This window comes from Sebastes fasciatus, chromosome 14 (genome assembly GCF_043250625.1).
Source record: "Sebastes fasciatus isolate fSebFas1 chromosome 14, fSebFas1.pri, whole genome shotgun sequence".
Taxonomy (NCBI): Eukaryota; Metazoa; Chordata; class Actinopteri; order Perciformes; family Sebastidae; genus Sebastes; species Sebastes fasciatus.
Window position 1 is genome coordinate 13,547,128 of NC_133808.1, and position 26,994 is coordinate 13,574,121.

The 26,994-nt window shown below is 41.6% G+C and overlaps 2 protein-coding genes across 6 annotated transcripts in view; one reads left to right on the forward strand and one right to left on the reverse strand.

The window, feature by feature from the left end:
* Positions 1-7,025, reverse strand: part of col4a2 (collagen, type IV, alpha 2) — a 71,868-nt gene extending 64,843 nt beyond the window's left edge. For 2 of the 5 annotated variants that reach the window (XM_074659049.1, XM_074659044.1), the window contains exons 1-3: positions 6,781-6,991; positions 6,417-6,534; positions 6,279-6,330 (exon numbers count right to left, since the gene is read on the reverse strand). In XM_074659049.1, coding sequence (XP_074515150.1) covers positions 6,279-6,330; positions 6,417-6,466 — 102 coding nt within the window. In that variant the 5' untranslated portion in view covers positions 6,467-6,534; positions 6,781-6,991. Of the gene's footprint in view, positions 1-6,278; positions 6,331-6,416; positions 6,535-6,780 lie in introns of all 5 variants that reach the window. The other 3 variants (XM_074659045.1, XM_074659048.1, XM_074659046.1) reach the window with 3 other exon arrangements.
* A 19-nt stretch (positions 7,026-7,044) lies between these two features.
* Positions 7,045-26,994, forward strand: part of col4a1 (collagen, type IV, alpha 1) — a 40,754-nt gene continuing 20,804 nt past the window's right edge. Inside the window, exons 1-2 of the mRNA XM_074659050.1 lie at positions 7,045-7,295; positions 26,803-26,856. Coding sequence (XP_074515151.1) covers positions 7,221-7,295; positions 26,803-26,856 — 129 coding nt within the window. The 5' untranslated portion in view covers positions 7,045-7,220. The remainder of the gene's footprint in view (positions 7,296-26,802; positions 26,857-26,994) is intronic.

Genomic DNA, 26,994 nt, shown 5'->3' on the forward strand with positions numbered 1-26,994 from the left:
CTCAAACACTGAAGGTGAAATGTGAATAACTGTTCCACATGGCCACACTTCAAGGTGGGTTGAAAAGTTTGTCATGATAAATGGGGGAAACTCAATTAATCAGTCAGTCAATTCAGTGACTATCAAGCAAAAATGCTAAATATTTGTTGGTACCAGTTTGTCAAATGTAAGGATTTGATATTTTTAACATAAATTGTATTAACTAAATTGGGTTTTGGACTGTTGGTCAGACAAAACAAGACATTTTGAAACACTGGTAAAATGTCGTGGGAATTTTTGACTATTTTCTCACATTTCACATAAATTGATAAATGAATCGAGAAAATAATCGGCACATTGATCAATAATGAAAATAATCGTTAGTTGCAGCCCTAGTGGGCATGCTTGTCGGATTGTCGGTTTCAGTTACAAAAGTTGGTGGATGTGCTTCTAGTGTGAAGCACACTGAGGGCTTTAAAGGGATAGTTCAGGTGTTTTGAAGTGGAGTTGTACGAGATACTTAACCATAGTCAGTGTATTACTACTGTAGACAGCGATTGGCGCACCCCAACTGAAGCCGTTGTATCCATCTAGCTCTCGCCAAAGCCACCAGACTCCATTGAATTTTTTTTTTAATTTTACCTTGCAGAAGACGGGGGTTGCCGCTGCCTCGATCGGTTAGTTTGTTTGTGCTATTATATGACTTTGGTGAATCTGAACTAACCAAAGTCACACAATAACACAAACAAACTAACCGATCGAGGCGGCGATAGACCAGCAACTCCCATGTTCTACACAGTAAAATTACAGTTTTTTTCAATAGAATCTGGCTGCTTTGGCGAGAGCATAGATAACAGCTTCAGTTCCCCGTTGGAAACATAGACTGTATAGCTGTCTCACGGCAAGGTAAACCGGCGAAAATATTCTACATATAGCGTACACTCCTCCGTGCCATTCTTTTAGGTGGCTAAAATGCATTTTGCTGCCGGCCCCGTCCACACCAGTACATTGCATCACCCGTGTGGTAACTCCTGTATGTTTCTCCAAACTGGGGATATGCCGACCGTCATCTACTGTAGGTAATATGGATAAGCACCTCATACAACCCCACTTCAAAACACTCAAACTATCACTTTAAGGTGGCATTCTACTACATCAGAACTTCTTGTTGGGTGGTCGAACAGCTTTGGGAGACCCCTCCTCCCAACACTTTTCCAACATCGGAATCGGGGAGGCTGCTTCCAACAATTTCCATAACTTTCCAAATCTGACAATTTCACACTCACGTCACGCTGTGATTGGCCAGCAGTGCAGACGTGAGAAAAGATTTGAACTTCTCTCTCAATATCTCTTTTTTCATTCATTACACAACTACAGTATTTCTGTCACTTGTTGTGTTTACAACCGAATGCAACACTTTGCTATGCCAGGAAAGACTGTCTGAAAATGTGTGCTGCTAAGCAAGCCCCATATTTAAATAATTATCGTGTCTCCCCTCTCTCCGTAACGGGTGGCTTTTCACCCCGCCTTTGAGTTTGGCCAGTTGGAAAACAAACAAACAGATATGCCATCTGATGTGTGCAATACTTTTCTAGTCCTGATAACTGAGGCTTGTGCAACTCAGTGCGCTAACAGACTGAGTCACATCGCACTCCGTGTGGAGTCACACTTGTTTACAAAGTAATTTAGGAACGTGGAAATAATGAAAATAACAAATTAATTCCCACATGCAAAATATCTTGAGAATAACATTTTCAATGGGAAGGGGAATTCCAAATGTAAAACGTCACATGGAGGCGGATGGTGGGAAACAGTTGTTTAACACGGAGGCGGGGATCTGGTTCAAAGAACTGAAACAGTCCCGTGAGTCAGATTTGGCTATTAAACAGAAACATGTTTTCTGAGAAGCAGATTGAGAAATTCTGTCGGATGGGAAACCTCAGAGTTTAAATGTTTGCTTGGTTACCATTCACCCTTTTTACAATCATTACCTCATTACCTAAAGCTCGTAACAGCTGAAACTGACTCCTTGTTATCCTTTCAACAGCTTCTTTAATGTGCACAGACGGAGGTGTTTTACCGAAAAGTCAGATGCTGGTTGTACGTCACATCCAGAAACTGAAGCTGTTTTGTTCTAAGCTATTTGTATAATCAATGTGAGCTACTTTTTTTCCCATTTGATAGTTAACAGCCTGCACAGAGCACATGGATGGTACAAATCTAAAATTAGACTGCCATCTTCCAGTACCACTGCCTTGGAGCAAAGCTACACAATACACAGAGGAGCTGAGCTGTGTCACCCGCTTCTAATCGAGGCCTGACCAAATCTGATAAAAGCAAGAGACAACGATCCTTTTCATCCCACCCAAGAAAGTAACTTGTTCATCCAGGAGCCTTAAATATGATATCAAATGTCTGACAGAACCACCGGCCATCTGTCAAGCTGCAACAAACAAACGCAAAAGCAAAACACGCTCACATGCTGCACGCTCACAAACACTTAAAGAGTGCACACATGGATTCTGCATCATGTGTGTGCGCCTTCCTTTCCTTTCATCAAGCCCACATTGGAAGGAAAAACAAAGTAGGTCATGCAAAGTCAGTAGGTGTGGAGGGAGAGGATAAAAAGTAATTGGGCTATTACCTTGGAGCAAACATTAGAATTGTTTAATGAAACATCTGTGCTCTCTCTTTCACTTTCACCTTTATAACAATCCAAGTAAGGGTGTTTATGCATATGAGGAAAAACAATAAATCCATTTACGGGAACTGGAAGGTTTTTTCCAAAGCAGAAACAGTGAACTTAAATGTGCACAGGATGTGCATCCCTGTGGGTCCATTCACCGATAGATTCCTCTTCATTATCACCATATGAACGCCAGAATACTACATTCAGTGGGTTTCCATCCATCTGTTTTTAGACACATTTTCAATTTGCAAATAAAAAAAACACTGATAATAGACAAAAAAAAAATCGATACACCACAAAAACGTTTTTACACTTGGCTGAGCTGGAAAAGTTGGTGTATCAATAAAAGCAAAGTGTGGAGCGATGAGAAGGTTGTAACATTCCTCAAATTAACACATGAAACAAACAGAAATGCCATATTTCCATCACATTTTCCACGTTGTACGTTTCTTCTTCTACAATGTTTTAATGGTACTTGACTGGAGAATTAGTGCCACCAGCTGTTTATCTCGATGCCCCGAATGCCTAATATTCAAATAACAGTAGTGGATGGAAAAGCGCACAATGTCCCTTTTGCCAATTTACTGGAAATGTGTTTAAAATACAGTATGCGCTTTTTCGGAAACTTGGCTACTGTCACTGTTGATTTGCTAGTGTCTGTCATCAACTAGTCATCAATCTAGTTTCCACAGACCTCTAGACAAATTACTTTAAACAAATGAGTAGAGAGAGGTTCAGCATCAAGCTTTAGGGCATTTTGACAGGACATTAGGCTGCTGCAGGGACGTGGCCTTTGACCTCTCACTGACACAACTCTCACCAGTAGGACCCCATGATGGTGAATCTTTTTTTCAGTTTGGATTTAGGGACAAAACATCACAGCACAGGGACATTTTATCCAGCCTTATGTGATTAAAAAGTCATTAATTAAAAAAACAAAAACATATTTGAATTCACATTAACAAAGGCATAAGTTTGTCAGCTTTAAAAGGTACAGTGTGTAGGATACGGCAGCATTTAGTGGTGTGGTTGCAGATTGCAACCAACTGAGAACCCCTCCACTCACCGCTCCCTTTCCAAGACTGTGGTAACGTGAGCCGCCGAGTAACGCTGTTCGCCTCGCTCAGAGGTCATCCTTACCATAATAACACTACTTTAAGAGCAACGGAAGTCAGACGGCAGCTGGCGGTACCACAGTTTTGCCTACGTAACCTACGTTACTGCAGGTTAACAAGCGTGTTGGAGAACTACAGTGGCCTTTAGGTAACGTAAAAACAGGAAAGGCTCTCTCAAGAGCCAAAGTTTGGATTGTCTTTTCTGTGCTACTGTAGAAACATGACGGAGAAAAATGACGGACTCCGAGAAGATGAACTGCTCCCTATGTAGATTGTACACTAATGGAAACATAGCTATGTATATTATATTCAATTTCTGTTAATAGATCCTCTGACATGTTACACACTGTTCCTTTAAACCAGTGTTTTTTAAATTTTATCTTCTTTGATTACAAAATTCCCACTTTGTGTTTTGCTGGACAGTGTTTCTTTCCTCAGCTACAGTGGAGGGATAGTAGCACAAAGAAGGAATTTCATACTAAAAAGGCAACAGCTTAGGAAGACACTAACTTGATTTGTCTAACTAAGACTGCTGAAATGTCATATTAGCGTCAGCTGAACTTTAGAATGCTCTTTGCATAGAATTAGGACTGTGGATTTAGTTGTAGGAAAGGGTCACTTCATGGCCAATATGGACAGGAGGATTAATTAGTGCACCAGTAGCACACACAGATATGAACACATGAGTATTGTTTTAAGACAGATTCTACATTTTGTTTTAGATCCGATCGCACAGACCACATTCAGAGGTGGTCTGGGCCTTTTTAAATCTTTTATTTTGATGTTAATTTAAAAAAAATGCACCCGAATTCACGAATATGTAGAATATTACTACTGACAATCATGTAATATTATGTCACAACGTCTGCTGTATTAGCTTTGTGTTGAGCCAGGTTTGAACAGACCTACTTAAAGCTGTCTACTTGTGATCGGATCACTCAGGACGCAGGTTAATGCCAGGTCTGAACAGGGCCTTAGTCGACTAACACTCATACGATTATGTTGACTAATCGATTAGTTGATTTAATCGACAGATCTGTGAAACTGAGTTTCTCCACAAATAATCACACAAAAGCACCACTTTAAATCTTGTGTTCACCAGAGATGTGCTCGTAAGTTTCTTAGGAATGAGTCATTCAGCATGAAAAAGCATAAAAAATGACAAATCTACTATAGAAATCTTTGTGACTAAGACCAAAATGACCGATCAGTCACCTAATCGACTAAGAGGCAGCAGTCCTATTTGCAATAATGTAACTTTGGTTCTTTAAAGCTTCAGTAGGCAGAAGGTTTTTGGCATCATTGGGCAAAAATTCCATAATACCCTTTCAGCGTATTGTAATTCAAGTGCTCTGAGAGAAAACTAGACTTCTGCACCTCCTCATGGCTCTGTTTTCAGGCTTTAAAAAATCTAGCCCGTGACGGGAGACTTTGGCCAATCACAGGTCATTTCAGAGAGAGCGTTCCTATTGAGCGTTCCTATTGGCTGTGCTCCGGCTGGTGGGCGGTGCTTGATATTTTCTCAACTGTTCTCAACATAGCTGCCGGCTCACGAACTTTCTCATTTTACAGCTAAACAGTACACTACAAGATGTTTCTGAAAACATTTGGGGTGAGAAATAGGCATTACAGTACCAGAATATTGATTCATATTCGATCAGCGCTGCCTAGTTTGACTGTCTGGTCGGAGTTCACAAGTGATTGACAGCTGCTCAGAGATGGCAAGGCTCCAGCTCGGCTCTGATTGGTTGTTTTCCTCCTGTCTGTGAAATCTTACAGATGCCATTAAGAGCACCGGAGGACACCGGAGGCACATGATTTTTTTTCAGATTACCTGTCTCATGCACTACTTTCAGGATATAGTGACCATTTTATAAAAATATTCATATAACATAAAAAATATTATATTCTACCCACTGCAGCTTTAAATACTGACAGACAGAATGACACACATAAAAGAATAGCGCATACCTTTCTCATTAAGGAAAGCATTGGTTAAAGTTACTTTCTATCATATGAGCACAGCATTCCGTGGTAAATTTGTACTCTTAAAGCTCAGCATCTTGTCATCATGCCTGCACAGGTCATGACCCCACCCCTCAATCCCTGCCAGGTAAAGGATCAAGCAAAGCACATCATATTGTAGCCCTACATAAAAAAAACATTTCTGTTTATTCAGCTTGCAAAAGCAAAACAGACTGAATGTAATTTAAGCCACTTAAGTTTCGCCATGAGTGGTTTCACAAGAAGGACCTGTTTTGGGCTTTACTGTTATTTACCAGCATGCGAAGCCAAGAACCCTCCTACAGGAGGAACTCCCTTAAACCAGACACTCCCACGGTCTGCATGTGTCTGCAGAGCAGCTCCAACAGAGACAAACCGAGCCCGGACACACTATCAGGTTCAGTTTTGCACTTTGATCACCAATTGCAGTTTGCAAGATAAAGTTTACAAGCAAAAAACAGAAACACTTGGTGGGTGGAGGGCAAACTTACTGCGTTGACTCCTGAAGCGAGGATGGCCACGGAGAGGCACAGGAGCAGCAGCCTGCAGTCAATGCAAATCACAGCGTTAATAACCTGATCAATAAATCCTGCGGTGATGATGATTATGAAGTGAAATGTTCCGCTCACCTCAGATCCTTCAGTCCTCTGTTGTGTTGTCCTTGCATGGTCCCACTCATGCGCAATGCACCGCAAAAACTTCTGTCTTCCACTTTGTAGAGACGCTTCTACAGCATGTCTGCCCGACCTGATATCATGCAACACCAACACCCCTAACGTTAATAATGTCTATACTCATGAGTCCACACATTTCACCCGACTGGTTAGTGTATAAAAACATGCACAACTTTATTATTTTCTGCTGTAAATAAGTACCTCACACATCAAAGTGCTGCGCGTAAAAGCTGCGCTCTTCTGGAACAGTTGCAATGATAAATCCACGACTATATATGTCATTCATTTTCCATCACCTTGATAAAAATCTGCTACTTACAGTCACCCCAGGGTGTCTTGCGTGCGTTGGTAAGGTGGAGGAAGTGGATATCACGGGGCTGGAGAAAAGTTGCACAAACAGTTACCCTCTGTTGCACCAAAAACCTGCTCAAATATTGTCACAAAAACACACCAAAGTGTGCCCGAGTACAGTCCCTCTCCTTACCGAGAAAAGTCAAAGTGTTTGTAACAGCAGGGTTGAGTTTGTGTGCAATGGGCGAGAGGGTTGTCGTTTTTTGGAGATGGGGGGTGTGGTTGGTGCAGCAGAAAACAAGACCAAGTCACATCCATCCCAACCTCATATCGTCTCGGACAAAGATGCAGCCAAACGTGCTGTCCGTGCTCAGCCGATAAGAGTCACCTGAAGAAAAGAGGACGAGAAAGCGACCGACCAAGGTGGTTGTTTTTGGGCACTCTCTGCACAGTTGCGCACCGGCCACGATGCTGTTACCGTCCGGTACCCTGCTGCTGCTGCTGGCGGCTCTCTGCTCCACTGTAGACCTGACATGGGCTGAGGTGAGTGGATGAGGCATCTATATAACACTGTGGGGAGCTTAAAAGTATACTTGCGCATATTGGATTAAGTTAATTAATGTGCACAACTTTCATGATGATTTAGATTTTCTTTGTGTAGCTTTAGACAAAGTAAGCACACATTTATCCAGTATACTGTAGCCAATATAATGTAGTTTATAGTCTGTGTGCAACCAGCTGTTTTTCTTGGACGAATTCAGTCTGTTTAATCAATTTCTGTGCTCATTATGTGTGATAGAGCTTTAGTCTTTTGATGAAACAGACACATTTCAGTGTTTCTGTGTGATCGAGACGCACGCTCTTTATTTCAGATTTTTGTATTTAAATATGTATTTTTTTTGTGTATTATAGCACTGTAGTGTTTTTATGTGTCTTTCCCACAACTTGTTCTCTGTTTGGCTCTATGAGTCAGTTCTGAATACTTTGAGTTGATTCTACTCCCAGTCCAGCCTCCTCCACTTCTGCTGGAGAGGAAAGAGAGAGAGAGAGAGAGAGAGAGAGAGAGGGAAGAGGGTGGGGCAGAGTTCCTACAGTAGCTGGGGTGTGTGTGTGTGTGTGTGTGTGTGCGTGTGCGTGTGTGTGTGTGTGTGTGTGTGTGTGTTAAAGAGAGAGGTAATCATTGGTATGTTTAGATAATCCAATAAACCTTTCATGAATATGTCTCTTTAGAATAGAGACAAACTTTTTTTATGCTCTTAATGGATTTCTTCCACAGTCCATACAGCCAGAAGAGATATGTGTCCCTGTTAGTCTGTGTTGCTGTTGGTGATAGGCCTCCATGATGCAAAGTTGCTCAATTCCATTGCAAATAAATTGATATAAGGATCATCAGGGAGAACGCCTATACAGTAAAAGCTGTTTTAGATACTGATCTCTTCTCTCAAATTACAAAGAAAGATATTTGCCATGAAACATGTTTAGAAATTTAAATGTAAGGAATCTAATGTTACCATGAAATGTCCACGGGTCCAAGGGAAGTGGAACTAGCTATATGATTTCAACCCAATTCGCATTAAGTTTACGCAATAAGAAAGCCACATTTTACTCAGTAAATCTTTCTCAGGGCAACATTTTTGTTGGGAATTTCACAGCTAGACTACAGTAGGTTGTCTCACACATGAACAAGGAATTGGCCATTTTTGGATACATTTCCAGATATTCAAAAGTAGATAACCATTGAGTGTAAAACAGCAGTGGAGGAAAAAAACTGGTGCTTCAAGTCTCTCCTGAGAACAGAAACAGTTTAGAGTCTTGCTGCTCTGTATGTTCATGTATTTGTGGAGATCCGTTTGTTGAAATATACATAACTACAGGGGCTACCTTCTGCTGAAAGGCTTGTCAGATGTGATGCTTCATGTTGAAGCGTGGGTGGAGATTGCAGCGGAAACATCTCTCACAGGAGTAGCAGAAATCCAGGTGAGGGGGAGGAAAACATTGGTGGACTGTGTCAAGTGTAAAGATGAGGAAAAACAGGCTGTTAATCAGTTAGTGTTATTGCACAATGATGGAGCCATGATGGTACTGAGAGAATTGACACCTCTCAAGGGAGGCCTGGTGTTATCATGTGGGGAGTTTCTCCATCTTCCGGGGTGTTTCAGGATATATTTTCAGCTGTGATGGATTGTAGCTGCGGGCTGTCGTCAAAAAATGCCAACAGAAAAAAATAAAGAAAGAATGATCCACATGTTAAATGTCCCTTTCCCCAGATGTTTTATCACCAAAACAATCCTTATTCGCAATAGCGTATATTTCTCAATGCAGGCTGAGATATGATTCAGGGAGCTGCTGCGTAGGATAGTATATTGAGAGCCAACATATCAGGTTAAACAAAGCAGCAGAGGAAACTTTTATCCACTGCCGGCCAGGATTTAGAAGCACAAACAGGAGACAGACATAGGACATCTGGACAGAGGAGAGGAGAGGATGGGTGAGGAGGTGTATATCTGGCTGAACATCTCGTCGCTGATCAGATGACGCAAATGAAATTGGAGTAATTCAACATTCTGGATTTATTGTTAGGAGTTGCATATTTTCCCATCCACCCATGGGAGGTCCACAACAGGAAGTTTGTGATCCTGTCATCCAGAAACAGAATAGGGGTTTTCCTCATCAGTTAGATCCCGAACAACGACACAAAGGCTGAAATGCAGTTATTTCTTTACTTAATGTCCTCTTGCTTTTATGTCCTTCACCTTCATAAATGTTAATCCGATAAAAGAAATCAGTGTTTGGCCGATGTCCACGGGGCACTTCGGTGTGTTTATCTCTTCTTTGTCTCCACATACACAAGGACGTGACGCTGACTGAGTATCACTGTTGACACTGAGTGTCTCCTGTTTGGGCTCCTTCACAATCAGTAGGGCCAAACTGAGGCCAGCAGTGAATATACAATATAAACAATTCACGGTCAACCACTAATGCATGCAAGCACGCACAAATGTGATAACCCTGAGCCTCGCATGGGTTAGGGTGACTTTAGAGAGGTCATAATGGAAAGATAATGCAAGATTGCCTTTACCCTCTAAGGAGGAAACAACAAGCTAATATTTACATCTGTGTAGACCTTTGCTCCCAATATTTTCACCGCAGCATCTGATCCTGAGTATATTTCCCTGCTGTTTATATAATATCAACAGAATAGAGTTTTGTCTCCCTTGGCGGTCATTTAATCTAGTCAGAATGAGTCATTAGTAATTCCTAGAGGAGGAGGAGGAGGAGGAGGAGAAGGAGGAGGAGGAAGAGGAGGAAGAAGGGCAAATTAGCAGATTCTTGGAGAGAGTTTGTGTGTGGGATGTTGGATGGAGGGATTGGGAGAGGGGGTAGATGGTGGGAAAGACGAGCGTCCATGATGACGGCCATGATGTCCCAGGACAGGGCGAACCCAAGGGAGGATAAGCACAACTCAGATATGGAGGAAGCGGCACTGAGAGCTGTTAATCCCTGTCCAGCCTGAGGAATGTGTATACATTGTCTGTTGAAAGCTAAGAATCATGCTCCCCACAAGTGCCGACAAGGCTGCTTGTAGTTTGGTCTAAGTCTGATCCTTTACAACAACCTCCTCCCCATCACCCCCCCACAGAGACAACAGCTGACCCTGACACCGTGACCGGCCACCAACCAAGCAATGCACCCTGGGAAGGCACAACCTGCCTGACCCCTGTCCCCCAGTGTTGTAAAAATGCCTACATTTGGAAGAGTTGTGATTGTGTTAGTGTCCCCGTATTTTGACAGGCGTCTCTGGGTGGCAAAGATAATTCTTCCCTGACCTTGATACTCAAGTAGTGTGGCAGGTATGCCCCACTTTCCGCCTGTGTGTGTTTCTCTCTGTGTGTTCTCTGCTGTCTGTGCCAAGTGAGGAGAGGATTAAATGGTGGTTAAGCACGGTAAAGCCCTTTTCAATTCCCTGTGGTCCAAACATCACCGAGAAGGCATTGCATTGAGATTTTACTTTTCACATATAAACCCCCGTCTTTTGTCCCACGCTTGTATTTTTTCCGCACTTTAACTACCTCGAGATCAACTTGTGCTTATCCTCGAGATCGGTTACTTCCCCGAGGTGTATTGTTATGGTGAAAGTGCAATTTAGCCGTTTAACTGTGAAATTGGTGAGTCATAAATGTCATTTGTGGTTTGGACGGAGATGGCGTAATGGATACGTCTGTCTGACAGGGAGGTGGGAGGTGGAGAGTGATGGGGTGGCTTTTAGAGGAGGGAGAGAAAGAGGTGGCGAGGTTATAAGCCCCAGAAGTGGAGGAATGTGGGTCGGAGCCAGAGATGATACCCCGTAGCAAATCTTTTAGTCTCACTCTCTGGACTTTGACCTGCACTTCCACCCACCGTTGCCAAATTGTCCAACTGATGGAGGATAATAAAGACAGTGATGAGGGTATCATTAGATTTATGGCTTTCTGGGTGTTTTTTGTATTCGTCCACATGAAGTGAAGAGTTAAAATGTTGGCTGTCTCTTCCTTCAGCTGTTGTCTTTGTCCGTTATTGGCTTGAAAAGCTTCTGTCTTGGCTTCTGTGTCCTGCAAAGGACAGGTGCAAGACTACAGAATAGTGTTTCTTCCGGACAATATAAAGATGTGTTTAATCTGTGTGTTTGTGTTACATTCCAGGACAGTGCAATTCTGGGTCTGGGTGTGTCTGTAAATGGATTTGTGTGTGGGGAGGTTCGCAGTTACCTTGCCTGGCAGCTGGATTCTCACACGAGAATCGCGGGATCATACATCACACGAAAATCCATCTCATCAGGTTTCAAGTAATGCCTTTTTGTCCAGCAAGCCAGACCAAAGACCAGTCAGCGGTCATTCTAAATTCATATTTCTTTATTGAAAGAAGAGCAAAGAACGGCACTGAAGGCTTTTCTTCACGGAAAAGATGTTTTCGCTCTTCTCCCGACTGGCTTTGGCGAGAGTTTGATTGACAGATGGTTCATTCAAATGACCTACTAAGTATTTTTTGAAAGAACCTGCTCTTTTCTAAACAGTTTCCAATGACGGCTTCTCAGATGGTTAACAAACCATTTGTTGTGTTAGGTTACTGGATTCAATGATCTGTTTAAGGTGAAGGATTGCGTTGTTCACACATTAGTCTGTTCCCACATTAGTCTGTTCCCACAAGACCTGACCAGATTCCACTTTGCATGTGCAATATACTTGGTTTGTCTAAGTTACTGCATCTTACTTATGCATTGTAATGCAGAGGAGAGTCTTTAACTACACCAGGATGCCTGGCAGAACCATTTTGAAGCCTCTATTATACAAGAAGCTATCACTTTATTTATAATTTTCTCAATATCCATGTTTATGATAAATATTAGTTGTATTCCATGCTTGATTATCTGACAATGGAAAGTTTAGGAAAGGTATGTGTGTGTGTAAAAATCCATCATACCAATGGCAACAATCAAAACACACATTGTAGAGGCACTATTTCTATTTTTGGATTAAAGTGCCCCTCTTGTTCCTCTAATATAAATACACATGTTGAGCTGGATCTTCTCAGATAAACATCATAGAGTTCTCCCTCTGTCAACATGACAGACTTTTCTACACAACTTATTTTCTTTTTAAGTCATTAACTTGCCTCTGATGCAGAAGAAGAAATGTTTAAAACAAAGCCTTTTGAGTTTTTTTCTCCTCTTCCATATACTTCATGTCTTATTTGTGTAACTCACACTGCACAAGAAACGACTTGGGGTATCTGATAGAGAAAGACAGTTTGTTCTTATAAAGAATCAAATAACTATAAAATCTGAGATGGCTTAAATGAACAGCTGATCCTTTATACAACAATGCAGAACTGAGTGTTCCTGTGCTGAGGTTACACCAGCAGGTCAGTCAGGGTGGTTGTGGTTTGGCAAATGGGATGAAAATGATAAAAGATGAGAGACTGAGTTTTGGCAACAACAAAAAATCCTGCCGTGATAAACTCAATCGTTCGTGGACATTTGTTAGATTCTATCTATTCTTGTCTGATAACATTATTCTCAAGCTGCGTCATTTTTACTGTCATGCCAAAACCTCTTGTTTCCAAAAGGAAAAGCTTTCACTTTTTTCTCCCCAACTCTTCAGGAAAGAGTTTTTCTTTCTCTTTCATTTCACTTTAATGCAGCCTACCATCACCTAAGTAGTTCAATCAAAGAGCTAAAGAAACACTGTAAGTGTTCGTGGCAAAAACATGTACTAAAGTCAGGAGGACATAGAAAAAGTGAGATCATGGGAACACTTTTTAGAGTCAGATTATTGGTACTGTAGTTCCCTCACAACACATGTGACTACAACCATGGCAGGCCATGAAGACTTCTTTGGACATAGTGGATGTAGTCATTGTGACATCACCCACTGGTTTGTGGACTGCTGTTTTGAAACCTTGAGTGACACGAGAGGGTACAACTGAATGCTGAATAAAATAATTTTAGGCAACCAAAAAGGTTTCATTTAACTTTCCTGAACTGAAAACACACTGTGAAAGGGTTAAAGTTGTAAGACGAAACACAGACACCCAGACCGGACAACGCCGTGGTAGCGACCTGTCAATCACAAGGTAGCCACGACCTAAAGCATCCCCTGCTTTATGGTCTATCTGACTCTAAATGGGACCATAATTTACTAAATGAACATCATGCTGTATTGAAGAAGACTTGAAACTAGTGATTGAGACCATAAACTCATGTTTACAATGTTTACTGAGGTAATAAATCAAGTGAAGCTCATTTTCTCATAAACTTCTATATAATCAGACTTCTTTTTGCAACAAGAGGAATCGCCCCCTGCTGGCTATTAGAAAGAATGCAAGTTTAAGGCACTTCTGCATTGGCTTCACTTTTCAGACCTCGGAGTTGCCCACTGGTCATTACACGTTACACAGTGTTACAGTGTTGTCTTGCCAAAGGGAGCTACACACCTCCAGATTCCTCTCTATCACACACTTATCTCACTCTTTTGAGACTGCAGATGAGAGAGCAAGGGACAAGGTTAGTTTGTGTGTTGAGTGTGTTAGTGATGGTAGATTGAACCAGGAAGCTGGATGTGCTGAAGACAGAGAGACACTTGCAGTAAGATCACATGATATTACAGATGACACAGGCACATGCTTCATATTTGTCCCATTAAAAGTTAACCGATTAATGCTGTTTCCAGAATGTGGCGTATGTGGTGTGTGGCGCCTTTCAACAAGTATGAACGTTGGATGAATGGACACATTTCGTATTTATGTCAGCTGAACATGACAGCGATGTCTGAAGTGGTGCAATCTGGTTTTTAACTCTCTTACACCTCACATATTCCTACACACTCTTAAGTGAGCGAGGGTTACTCTGTACTTTTACCAGACATGGTAATACTGGTCTGTCTTGGCACAGAATTTGCAGAGGAGGATTGATAGAAATAGCAGATCTGACTGTAATTCAGAGGACCTGAGAGTGCCTGTGTATCTATACCTAGAGCTTTGAACCTATTTCCTGGAAGAACAGATGCTGTATCCATCTACTCCTTATGTTGCTGCTGGCAGTTGTGCTATGTTGACTTGCTGGACAATGAGAATTGTTCATTTATGTAGCTGTTATTCTACTAAAGTATGCCAGAAAAAAGGGGCTTATCAGATAACTTTGAGTAGGAAATTAGCTAAGCCGGTCACATCCCGTGGTCCACATCAGGAGAAGAGGAGATATGTTAATCTTTCAATGCATAGCTGAGTCTAAGGGTAGATTAAGACATTTTTAACGAGATACGAGAGCAGATCTGTTGTCAGGGTTCGGCATCTCCAAGGCCTCAGGGCGGGGAAATCTTCAAGTTACAGTCTCCATATGTCCAGACGGAAGTGATGTAACGGTGATGGAGGAGATAAGCAGAACAATAGAGAGCAGTTCTGTCTATTAGCTAGCTATCATCTTAAGTGTATGATAATGGGGTTAAAGGGCTCCATTAGTTTGTTGCTGACTTGAAAGTGAAGTGCAGGGATAAAGGCCGTCTTTCTCTGGTCCTTGGAATTTCCTCTCGCTCTCACACTTATTCTTACTCCTGCAGTGCCGCCTCAGTTATGTGTTTCTGATGTCAATGGTGAGGGGTAATTTCCTCATTGGGAACGCATAACACCAGCATACTTTGTGGGGAGCATGCACAAATGGAAAAGCCTTTGTTAAAAAGGATGTGTAATAGAGCTTACATGCGCACACACTTCCTGTACATGCATACTCCCTGATGGATGCATTGTGTCGCCCTGTATTACAGTGATGGTAATGCTGCTTTGTATAAATTACTAACTCATATTCCAGATGCTTCCATGTAACACGTGTGTGTGTTTTAAGAGAGAGCGAGGGACTTGGTTTTTATTTTCAGTTTTAGTTTTGGCAGATGTTAGATGGCAATGTTGGTCAGTCAGTCGATCCACACTGAAATATCTCAACAACTACTGGATGGATTGTCATGAAGATCACACATTTGAGTTCCCCAGTGGATGAATCCTAATTTGGTGATTCCCTGACCTTTCCTCTTATTCCTCCAGCAGGGCAAAGTTATCAATACCTGTGAATGAATGAATCTATTTGGTGGATTGGCACAACATTTTTATACAGACATTCATGGAGGATGAGTCCTACTGACTTTGGTGTTTTTCCTTTAACACCTCCATGAGGTTGACATTTGGGGTTTTGAGCAACCTGACTTTAAATCATCCGGTCAAAACTTTTAATCATCCAATACTTTGGTTTATGACCAAATAACTGCAAAGCTGATCGCATTCCCATCAACCTCAGCTCTACTTTGTGTTTAGTGTTAATTAACATTAGCATGCTAACATGTTAAAGTAAAATAGTGAACATGGTGAACATTATATCTGCTTAACATCCGTGAATTAGCATTGCCATTGTGAGCAAATTAGCATGCGGATGTTAGCATTTAGCTCAAAGCACCGCTGTCCCTACAAGTAGGCTACAGCTTCACAGATCAGTTAGCATGGCTGTAGACTCTTACTCCTATTAAACGTTAAATCTAATGGGGTGAAATGACCTTTTTCATGCAAGTTCATGAAACTAGCCGAGTAACACAACTGTGGGGGAAAAAAAGTGAGTGTGAGAATATTCCAGATTGGATGTAATTGGTTGGTACAAAGTCACAGAGGTCATTCCTTGTCCTCACGTGCTGACACTGTTCCCAGATACCAGAGCTCTTGAGAGAGCTGCGAGTCTGACCCAACCCCTTCTTGTCTTTGTGAGCATAAAAGGCAAGGAAGAGGCCTTCCTCCTGAGAGAAAGAATGGCTTCCTAAACCCCACATCCTGTGGCACAGTGCTGCGCATTCACAGAGGAGCAACAGGCCGAGCTGAAGGACTCGGAGCTCCGCAGCCGCTCACATGAACTGAACTGGCTCTTTCTCAGAGAAAACAAACGTCTTAACAAAGTAACTGTTGCTTTCTCTCCCCCCCCCGTCTCTCTCTGTTTCCACCACCCCCTGACCATGTTCTCCCTCTCACTGCCTCAATACCAGATTTGTTAGCAGAGAAAAACTGTTACAGATTATTGTCAGATTTGATTTCTAGCGCATCCAAAACTGACACAGCTGCAGAAAAGATGAAGTGCAGAGGTAGAGAGCTTTCAATTTGATGTTTGTGTGTATTAGTCCTTGAACCGATCCTGTTCCTGTGGGATTGTAGAGGAATGTTCTTTACTGTGGGGAACAATAACTGCCCAGACCAGTGATGTGTGGGCACGTGAACAGAGCCCTGCACACAAAGCCCATCTCTCCCACTGGCTAAGACAACACAACTGTAACAAGATAAATCTCAGCTAGCTCGCCGGATTTCTCACTTCTCCACTTATGTTTTCTATGAGAGAGACACAGCATCTCCTGCATTTGAGCACTAAAAAGGTTCTTTTATCCTCAACAAAGAGCCGACGAGAGGGCAAAACTGCAATCAGCTGTTCCTGGTGTGCATGTGAAGTCCCCTCACTAAGGCCAAATGATTAGTAGCAGTCTTGCTTAATTTGTTAACAAGGTAACATTTCATTCACATGCACATAAACGCTCACATACCAAGAAAGAGCGGAGTTATCAAGATGACCTTTAAATTGAAAGCTCTCTTTGAATGTCTAAATCCCCTCTAATGGACCGGCCAGAGGTTACAGGTCAGCAGGATGAGCTTGTGAGGGTCATTTGTTCCTGGTCAAGATGGGATGCAGATGGACTAGCTGATTAAGAGAGGTCGGGGACCTTTGTGATCTAAGGCAGGGTTATTGTATAGGATCTGTTTGAAGCATTAACATGCTGTGGAATTTGCCTAAATGCAGTTGAGTGAAAGGGCGTCATGATAACTAAAGTACTGAATGGGCTTTTTAGGCCTCAACAGTACCACAATTACCACACGTCTTGTTTTCTCAACATGTACAGTGAGTGATGAGCAGAGAACAGTTTTCTGGAGTTGTCCCACATTGTGCCGGCCAGCATGGCCTGAGAAGTTGTCTAAAACAATTTTCCCATTTGTTGAGTTAATTTTTCATGTGAGACTTCCTGGTTGGACTGTACGGTGTTCTTGCTTCATGTCACATCTCCGCTGACATGTGCAAAAACTTCTGCAGTCCCAGAGGATGAGCTTTGTTTGCTGTTCTGTCCACAGTTGGCCATGTTTAGCGTCACTGTATTATAGTAGACTTGTGGTCATGTTAGCTCTCTGAATTTGTAGACCTGCGTGACGTTGATAAGTGGATGATATACTTGATGTTTTTTTTGGGTAGGGATGCAGTTTTCTTAACTTTTAGACCCCACCACTTACAGCTGTTCTGGTCTCCTGGCCCCAAATTTGACGACAGGCAACATTAACCTGGTCACGCTTGGTCATGCATGAGCAGACTGGCGACTGACTGGTGTGTTTGTTCATTAACTCGTGTGTGTATGTGCATACGTTCCCATAAATCATTTGGTGTAAGCATTTGCTCAGTCATTTAATGTATTTACTTAGAATATTAGCTTTTCCCAGGGGATAAAGCTTTGATCTCACAAAGCTTGCTAAGTTTTACGGTATTCATTTTTATTTTTGTGTTTACATCCATTGCATGTGTGTGTTTCTGCGCATCTGCATTTTTGTGCAGACATGATTTGGGCCTGTGTGTGTGTGTGTGTGTGTGTGAACAGCTCTCTGCAGATGCATCTGCTTTTGGTTACAGAAGCCCTGAATTATTTCTGCGGCGTAGATGAAAACCTGCTGCCTGCAGCCAGAACAGGACATGTTTTACATCAAGTTGGTCTCAGCAAATGAGCACTACAGGACTCCTTAAATAAAGGAAACAGAAAACATAACCCTGTTTTATTGCACAATGTACAAATTAATATGTCTGTAAAAGACTCAACTTGGCCTTTGGTTTCTCTGGAGCAGTGATGTGTAACCACTGTGTGTGTCTATTGTTTGTAATGATAAATGAGATATGACCTTATCTCTTTTAGACATTTTGAGCAGTCAAGTGGTGCATTTGTTAATGGAATAGTTACACTGCTATTAAATGGACTTGCTACCTTTGGACAGAGCCAGGCTAACTGCTTCCCCTTGTTTCCAGTCTTTGTGCTAAGCTAAGCTAATCAACTCTGGACGGTAATAATTAGCATACAGACATGAGAGTGGTAGGCTATAGATCTTCTCATCTAAAGGCCTTTATCTTGTTTTTTGTGTGATTAATTCGCACATAAATATATTTTTCAAACTGTTGTTTTTGGTCATAAAAACTTTTAAACAGAATACGCAGCGAAAAAGCTACATACTTTTAGATTTTTTTCCGAGCTTTCGCACCGCAAATAAAGGCATCAACCAATCAAGTTGTGCATTTTCTTTCTGTTTATTTGTCACGCCCCCCAGTGTGTAAAGGTCTTAACTTTCGGCAAGAAAGCAAATAAGTATATTTGCCAAAATATTTAACTATTTCTTTAAGCATCCCCAATAAAATCTATATTTTACCTATATTTTAATGTTGATTTCAGTGTAATGTACAGTGCATGTCCTTAGATATAACTATTCTTATTAAATTAATGCAACAAAAAGCCACTTCAGTTGGCTGTTCTTGTCTATCAGGGTTTGATTTAAGACTGAATTTCTCCACTTATATACTCTAATGTTAAATGGTGCTTTCATACATTCATTGTATGCACTGAAAACAAGAGAATACAAAATATGCTCAGAGAATCAAGCGCAGGAGCACTTAACATGAAAGATGGTTTCGCTTAACTTGATATCTATCTTGGCATTTAAAAAAAAAGTCTCACATCGTACCATTCCAGCTTGTGCATGCACGCACACACAGACACACTCATGCTGTTTACAGAGCAAGTTGCACCAGGAGACTTGTCTTCCAAGTATGGCAGTCAGACAGAAAATTCCCCTCCTCCACTTCTATTCTCTCATCCAGCCTCTCAGTACCAGAGAAGGCCAGGAATGTAGAGCAGCTCAGTTCAACCCAGCCCAGTCTGAAATAACTTATCTATCCTCCTCCACTCATCTTTTATTATTTTAGTTTTTTCTGTTTATCTCACTCTCTCTCCTGTTTGAGTGTGTGTAGCCGAGGACTGTCATGGAAACAGCGTAGTTGTGGTCAGTAGCAACTGTGATCTTATTGACCGTGAAGAAAACCCACAAATAACAACCTCAAACCACAAAAAGCTGGAGTGAGTAAACAGTGCTGAGAAACTGACCTCATAGACTTTGATGTATGACATCAGAATCAGCTGAGCGGTACAGCTAGTGCAGGTGTGTGTTTTCTAGTGTGAATATTTTGTTGCTACATTTGTATTGCCTGTATATCGCAGTGTGCTCCATAACTGTGTCATTTAGTGTTGCTTAATGAGCCCTGCTGCCAAGAAAGATCCTTCTGACGTTTATGGAGTAAAGCTATCCTGATTGTCTCCATATGGAAGCCATCATCTGTGGTTTAATGCCATGAGCACGTCTTTACTGGGTGACTTACGCAGGTCAAACATCTTAGACCAACTACACCACTTTTGTAAAAGGAAACAGGAGCTTGTCAAGCTCACTTCAACACACAAAAGAAAGAAAAGAAAGTAAAAGAAAATATGCTGTGTAATTCTACTTGTTATTTCACTGGGGCACATTGAGTCCACAAAAGAACCCACATGTTGATGTGAAAGTTCATGGATACGTTCAATTTAACAACGTTGCACAATATTTTTTGCGGGAAACAAAGCCAAAATCTCATCGGATGTCATTAAGAGTAATTAGATCAGCCAACTTGAAATCAACCTAAACAGCCGAAGGCCCAAAACATAGAACAAAATGTAAACACAAAACTAAGTGATGCAACAATATGGCTAACTTGTGTACTTCTCCTCACAGGGGGAGGCTGGAGTTGGTTAGAGCCATGTGACAGTTTAGGGAGACAGTTTCATTTCTCTGCTTTACAACCAGACAAAATAACCAAGTCAGACTTTTGGGCTTTTGCTGCTACTAACTAGGGGTGGGGAAAATTGATGCAGAATAGTATTGATATTTTTCATGGCAATATTGCATTGATACACTGATGTCAAGTATTGATCTTTTTTTTATATAAAAGCCTCTTAAGAGGGCGCTATTCTGTCTTTCAGAGAGTGTAGCAGGCTCAGTCTTAAAGCTAGAGTGATGTTTTGTTAGCTTGTTGAAGAACGCTAAATAACGCTCCAAAGTTACGCTAAATTTTGGCGAGGAAAAACTGGCATGTCCATTTTCAAAGGGGTCCCTTGACCTTTAACCTCAAGATATGCGAATGAAAATTCTGAGATGAACAGAGTAAAAACTGTATCTTGTTAGATAAAACAGATGTTGACAAACTGTATGATTTGCAGTTGAAAAAAGTGAATAAATCGCAATATATTGCAATATATCTTATCCCAATACTCAGCAAAATGTTTAAAATTACAATAAGATTGTGATAATATCGTATCGTGGGGCCTCTGGTGATTCCCACCTCATGCGAGAAATCCAGGCAGCAAAATATCACTAAAGTGCCCTCTAGATTCCCCCAAGAAAGTAGTTCTGTGACTGATAATTGCCCTGGTGCTTGCATGAAACCCTGAATTCCTGAAAGTTATTGGGGGTAGAACTCCACAACAAACACTGTCATACTATGGCCCTCCTAATGGCTGGCCATGATCACTAGCAAGTCGCTAACTTTGTCTGCTTTTTGGTGCTGGTTGTGTAGCTTATTACAGTGGGTTCGTCGGCACCAGCACTCTGGAGTTCACACCAGACTCTTGTTAAGCTGCCAGTATACTCCATCAGAAGTGCTTAGGTGTGCGGATGTGTGTATAAGCTCAACAAAACTCCAGAATAGGAAGTCAAAATGGTACTTTAGCTCGGTTATCTGGTTTCCCCCTCAGTGAGAGCCCATATCAGTGTGGAAGGAAGGCTCCTTTCACAGCGGAGGAGATAAAATGAGAGGGAATTCTCCAGTCAGATCTTTTCTCTGGCTCCCTAGATTTTCACATTACTGGGTCAGGAAAACTTGTGTTTTCTTTTCTGAAAACAATAACAAAAACCACAGAAATCTGCAGCACTTGAGTCCTGATAAGGGCAGCCAGAACCTCTGACCATGTCAGCTTCATAACTATGTGAATAAAGTGGCTGCTAAGAATCTTTAATCTGTAATCCAATTCATACAGTAATAAGTATCACAATCGCGATGCCTTGACTGAATCTCAAGATGCTCGCCTGATAAACATTACTGTATGTCGTACGACACGTCCTCCCACACCTCATGTGCTCAGGAGACTGCGGGGGTTTGTGAGATACTTCAGCCGTGGTGGGAGGTTATGGCAGGAATGTGGTGGGAATGTGTTGTCGTTTTAGGAAAAGTCTGTAGATGACATTGACCAGATGTTTGCGTGATCTTTAGTTTCCCTTAACATTGTATGAAAGGCACATCCAGCTGTTGTCAATGTGGAGCACTCCAGTTAGTGATGGGGGAACGTTTCTACCGCCGTGTGGTTAAAATCAGTACTGCTGCAATAATACTGTCCATGAAACCTGTCTACAAAATGTATGCAGCTGGTAAAATTAATGAAAATATTGTAATTGTATCACACAAGATGAAAGATTCTAACATTTTAGGAAACATTTAAGCACACGTGCCACGTTTGGATGTTGGATGCAATAAATGAGGTGTGGATGTGCCCACTTTGGCAAGAAGAACAGGGTCAGTGAGTCATGCAGCCAGCTTGAGCTGCAAAGAAAGCGACCCTATTTGCAAGTTTGGGAAAATCCAGTACCCTTTGTGCAAGATGTAGTTAAGATGCCTCAAGTCTCTAACAGGATGTTTCATGAGAACCGTGAGGTCAGTAATGCAGTTTGATTCTGTGTGGTTAAGTCATGGTATTGTATTGATTGGTTGTGGAAAAGTCAGGACATTCTTTTCCCTGAAGGCCCCAGAGATATACAGTAATTAGGGTTTTCAACCTTAATCCAGTACAGATTTGATTATAAGTAATGGCAACCAAGCAACAACTGCAGAAAAAGACAAGTGAATGCTGCAAATTAAGCAGCCTAAGCAGTTAGAGTAGAGATGAAGGTTCAGTCTTGGCCTTGGAAACAGTAGTTGACAAAACAATTTCAACTCAAGGGTCCATTTAGTCGCTGCTCTGGAGGTTTTGATTGTATCACACAATCTTCCTCGGCAGATGGAGTTTTCCCAGTTGTCATGGATTTGCAAATGTTTATATCTATCCAACTCCATCTGCTGGGGCACATCGTGTGATATGATTTAAACTCTACAGAAAATAGACCTTGCGGTGAGTTTGTTTTGTCGGTTAAAGTATTGTATATCCTTTATTTCTCTCCAGTAGGGTGAGGTCAATGACTACACTGAATTTAAATAACTTCATTAGAGATTTATAATCCATACAAACTATTCTGTAACAGGCTGCGCCTGCCTCAGCCACGATGGTGCTGCTCTATATGGTTCTTTTTAGGATCTATATGCAACAGCTCTATACACTCACCGTTTACATTAAGAGTGAATGTTAAGGGATCTCTGGACTGGCCTCTGCAGCTAGATAGTTGAGACCTGTAATCTCGAGAGTAAACATTACTCATCACTTCCTCTCCTTGGCTCTTCTCAGCACTGGACCTATGTATCTAATGATGTCAGACATATCAAGCTAGTGTTGTTGAAACATCAGGCCTTTTGGGATAAGGCTTGAACTGATGTAACCTCCAGCACCTGTGACACATACAGTAACACCAAGCACTGAGATACATCAGTCTACATTATGAACGTGCCTCTGTGTACCATGCCACAGATCTCTCTAGTGACACCGACCCCATCCTCCTCCTCTGTTGGAATTTTTATGCTTTCTATCTCCGATTCAGTCAAAGCAAACCCTCAGGTCTGTGTTTCCCTGCCAGCTCCAGCCACAGTAAACAATCACAAACACACTGTCATATACACACAATCATGATGAGGCACTGTTTTTCGCAGCGCCCAGGCAACGTAAACACTCTGCCAGCACAAGTCACACGTTGAAATTTTCACACGTTGAGACAGCCAGGCCAGCCATCCAGACCTAGGAATGACATAAACACTTGTCCAGAAACACGTGAGGCCGTCTGCTGCAGAGCTTTGCTGGATTTGATACGGTTTCCCGGGAGCTCAGTGACTCACCAGCCACTGTATATTCACACAGTGGACATTAACACTCATCACTGCAGAATCTCAGGCTGCTGCTCACTGTGTTTGCTCTGTGGAGGATCAGGCTGTTTGGGGAGAGTAACGTCATCTTCATCTCCTCTATTTCTCACAATCTGACGCTCACATGTGGACACCACATACTAGGTAGTCTGGACCACAATGTAAAAATATTCCATTACAAGTAAATATACAGCATTTAAAATATTTTTAAATAAATGACGTATTCAGAGTAATTAGTAAAAGTACTCATTATGAGTTTTTAAAAAAAACAATGCATCATATTTTATTGGCTCAATATAGAAAGTAAAATATGAATAGGTAAAGTAAGTAGTATTCATAGCTATGAATTGGGGATGCCCCAACTTTTTATCTCCTGATACAGATATACCCAAACTCAGGGAAACCGAGTTTGCTCTTCTGTTTTACAAATTAAAAATGTACATAACGCTACCTCACTGCGAGGAACTGATGGGGATCATTTAATGTAAGGTAACATACTGCATTACTCAACTTCTTAAGTAGAAACAGGCATCCACCATCATACTTTTTAGGCTTATTCATACAGTATATTATTCAAGACAGTTTATAAGATTTGTGTTTTTACAGTTTAATGCATCAAAAATGCTTAAAATTCCTTTTCCTTTTCAGATAAACTATGTCGAGTCAGGTTTTGGTAACGCCAGCTAACCATGAACATTGTCTGCACTGTTTTACAGTAAAAAACCTACCACTACCTTCACATTAATGCGTTTATTGTAAAGCTCATGCAGGAAGTGATGAGTATCAATAGTAGCTTCCTGAATTAGAATTAGCTAACTGCAGCAAATGAATAAAGCAGAACAGAAAAATGTATTTGATGCGTGCTGGTCCGTTTTAAGGTCGGTATATACTGACCTTGGACTGGAAAATATCCCTCTGACATGTAGTGAAGTAGAAGTAGCATAAAATGAAAGGACTCAAGTACCTATACCAAAGGACAAGTACCTCAAAGTTTTACAGTACTTGAGTAAATGTACTTTATGTTCCACATCTGTCTGTACGTTCTTTACATCTGTGTAAACTGGTAAGGCTGTATCATCCACCACGATGTAGGCCTTTAGAAATGGTATTTATGCCAGATAATCAGACCTCTCATCATTCGATACACCCAGGGATCTGTAAGATAAGATCATTTTAAGATCCCTTTTCCCTGCAAAGCCCAGATACCAAATCAGACAGACATCCACTCATTAGCAAGATGCTCTTTTTGTGCAGATGTCAGCTGGGTCTTTGTGCCATCTCTAACATCTGGTGTTTGGGTTCATGGCGGTGCGTAACGGACGTAGAAGGAAAACAAACAGGAGAAATCAGAGATACACCACTTTGATCTACCTGCAGATTACTGCGCCGTGTTTGGAGACTCAGCAGTATAGACACCACAGGGTGGTGACTCTTCATTACACACGAGCGCACATAGCGTCTTCATTGTCGTGCGTGTCGGTCTGAGGCTCGGGTCATGAACATGCAGGAATGTCTGCTCAGCTAAGTCGCATCTTAAAGAAGATGGAGAGTTTTCAGACAGAGAAAAAAATACACAGAGACAGAGAGCAACAGGTGACTGAGAGAATACTTGAGCAGCTGTGGTTTACTTGAGTGGTGCTGACAATATGCAAGTGTGTTCCCTCATTGCATTAGCGTGCCTGAACTCCTTGGTGAATTGTAAAGAAAGAAAAGAAAAGAATCATGTTAATCCAGCACCAGGAGCTCTTATTGCTGCGTGCCAGCAGGTTTAAATAGTATAATAAAACACACATGTTTCACTCTGAGAGTTAATTTTCATTTTCCTCTGTTTATCTTATGACACTAATCTGATCTGAAGCAGGTGTTCCTGGAGTTTTCTTTAAGTGGCATAACAGAAATGAATCCTGTGAAAAAAAAAACATTTAAGGAACCAGAGGTGGAGAGGTGAGATGGAGAGAGAGCAGGACTGGGAAATGTAGCAGGCCACACATGTGTTATATACTGCAAATGGAGGAGAACAAGTGCACTCGGACAGGGTGGGGGCAGTTGGGGCTGAAGGTCCTGAGAGTGAGGTCTGTTTTCCGTGGTTTCCCATGACTTTAGAGCCACATATTGATTCAGTTATCAGGTATGTTGGAGAGGATTGCGTGTAAGAAGGAATATGTTTGAGACTTGGACAGGATACGGAGTTATAGAAAATGTAGAATTAAGTATGAGATGTCAGGTTTAGAAAGATGGATCATGATGTATTTATTTGTTGTGTGTGTGAGAACGAGAACGAGACGGAGATAAATATTTGTGGGTAGTGTGTGTAGCTGTGCGCTCTCTGCCCAAGCCGGCAGAGCCTGTCCAAAGCCCTGACAGGCTTTTTGGCTGGACGCCTTGCACGTGAGTCTAGCAACAGCTGGATGATGGAGGGAGGAGGACGAGGAGAGGAGCAGTGGAAGAGAGAGCTAGGGCAGTGCAGGCCAGTTCCCAGGCTCCATCCTTTGGAGACCCCAGAGGAGAGGAAGCAGGGTGGTGTGAGGGGGGACTGGACTGGAAGGGCCGAGACCAGCTGCATTGCATGTAGTTCAGTTCTACAAAGCTAATCAGTGATGCTCCATGTGGCTTTAAAGTAACCTGATTACAGGAAACAAAACTTTTCTTTATCGTCAACATCATCAAAACAATTAAAGCTGCTATAGTTCATATTTTTATATTGGCAATGGATCAAGAAGTGTATATGAAGGTTGTGAACGAGGTTGCTTGAAGTGACAAACCTACAGAGAATCACCACCACCACTCTCTTTACGGAGCGTTTTAGCACCTTTCAGCTCATTGTTTTGGTTTTACTGTCGGCAACTTAGCTGTTTTGGTTCACTCTCCGCAAAAAGCTCTATAAACCAACTGTACGCCGCTAAAAGGAGAGTGAATATTAGACTTAAAAATCGAATGAGATGCAGCTGAGGGCATCCATCTCTGTTTTTAAATTAAAACAATCACTATTTTTGATTTGTAAATGCTCATCTGATAGATAGATCAGCCGGCTCATCTGGCCGCTCACTGTTGTGATTTACAGTGTCAGTTGGGATATCTATGAGCCATCTGACAGGACACTAACATGCAAGAAAACAATGAAAAGATTGATGTTTTACACATCTGATGGGTGAAATCAAGTGACCTTCAGCAGATGTCTGTTATACCGTCCAGCTGGCTAACACAGTTTTCATTTTTTGCTGTACTCCCCACGTTCATTATTTTCTTGTTTAGTCAAACACACATGTGCTCTTTTAGACTGTTTTGTCTTCCAAGGGATGGATCATTTATTTTTATGTTTCTCTTCATCCTCAGGGCTGCGGTACATCATGTGGAAAATGTGACTGCAGTGGTGTTAAAGGAGCAAAGGTGAGATTTTCATTTGTTTGTCAATCAATCCTTGTACATTCTTTTCATGTATTTGATATCAGGCCATCATGTTAGTTTGCGGTTGATGTAAAGTGCTTTTTAAGTTTATAGCAGGCCAAAGCAGCCGTGACAGTGGGT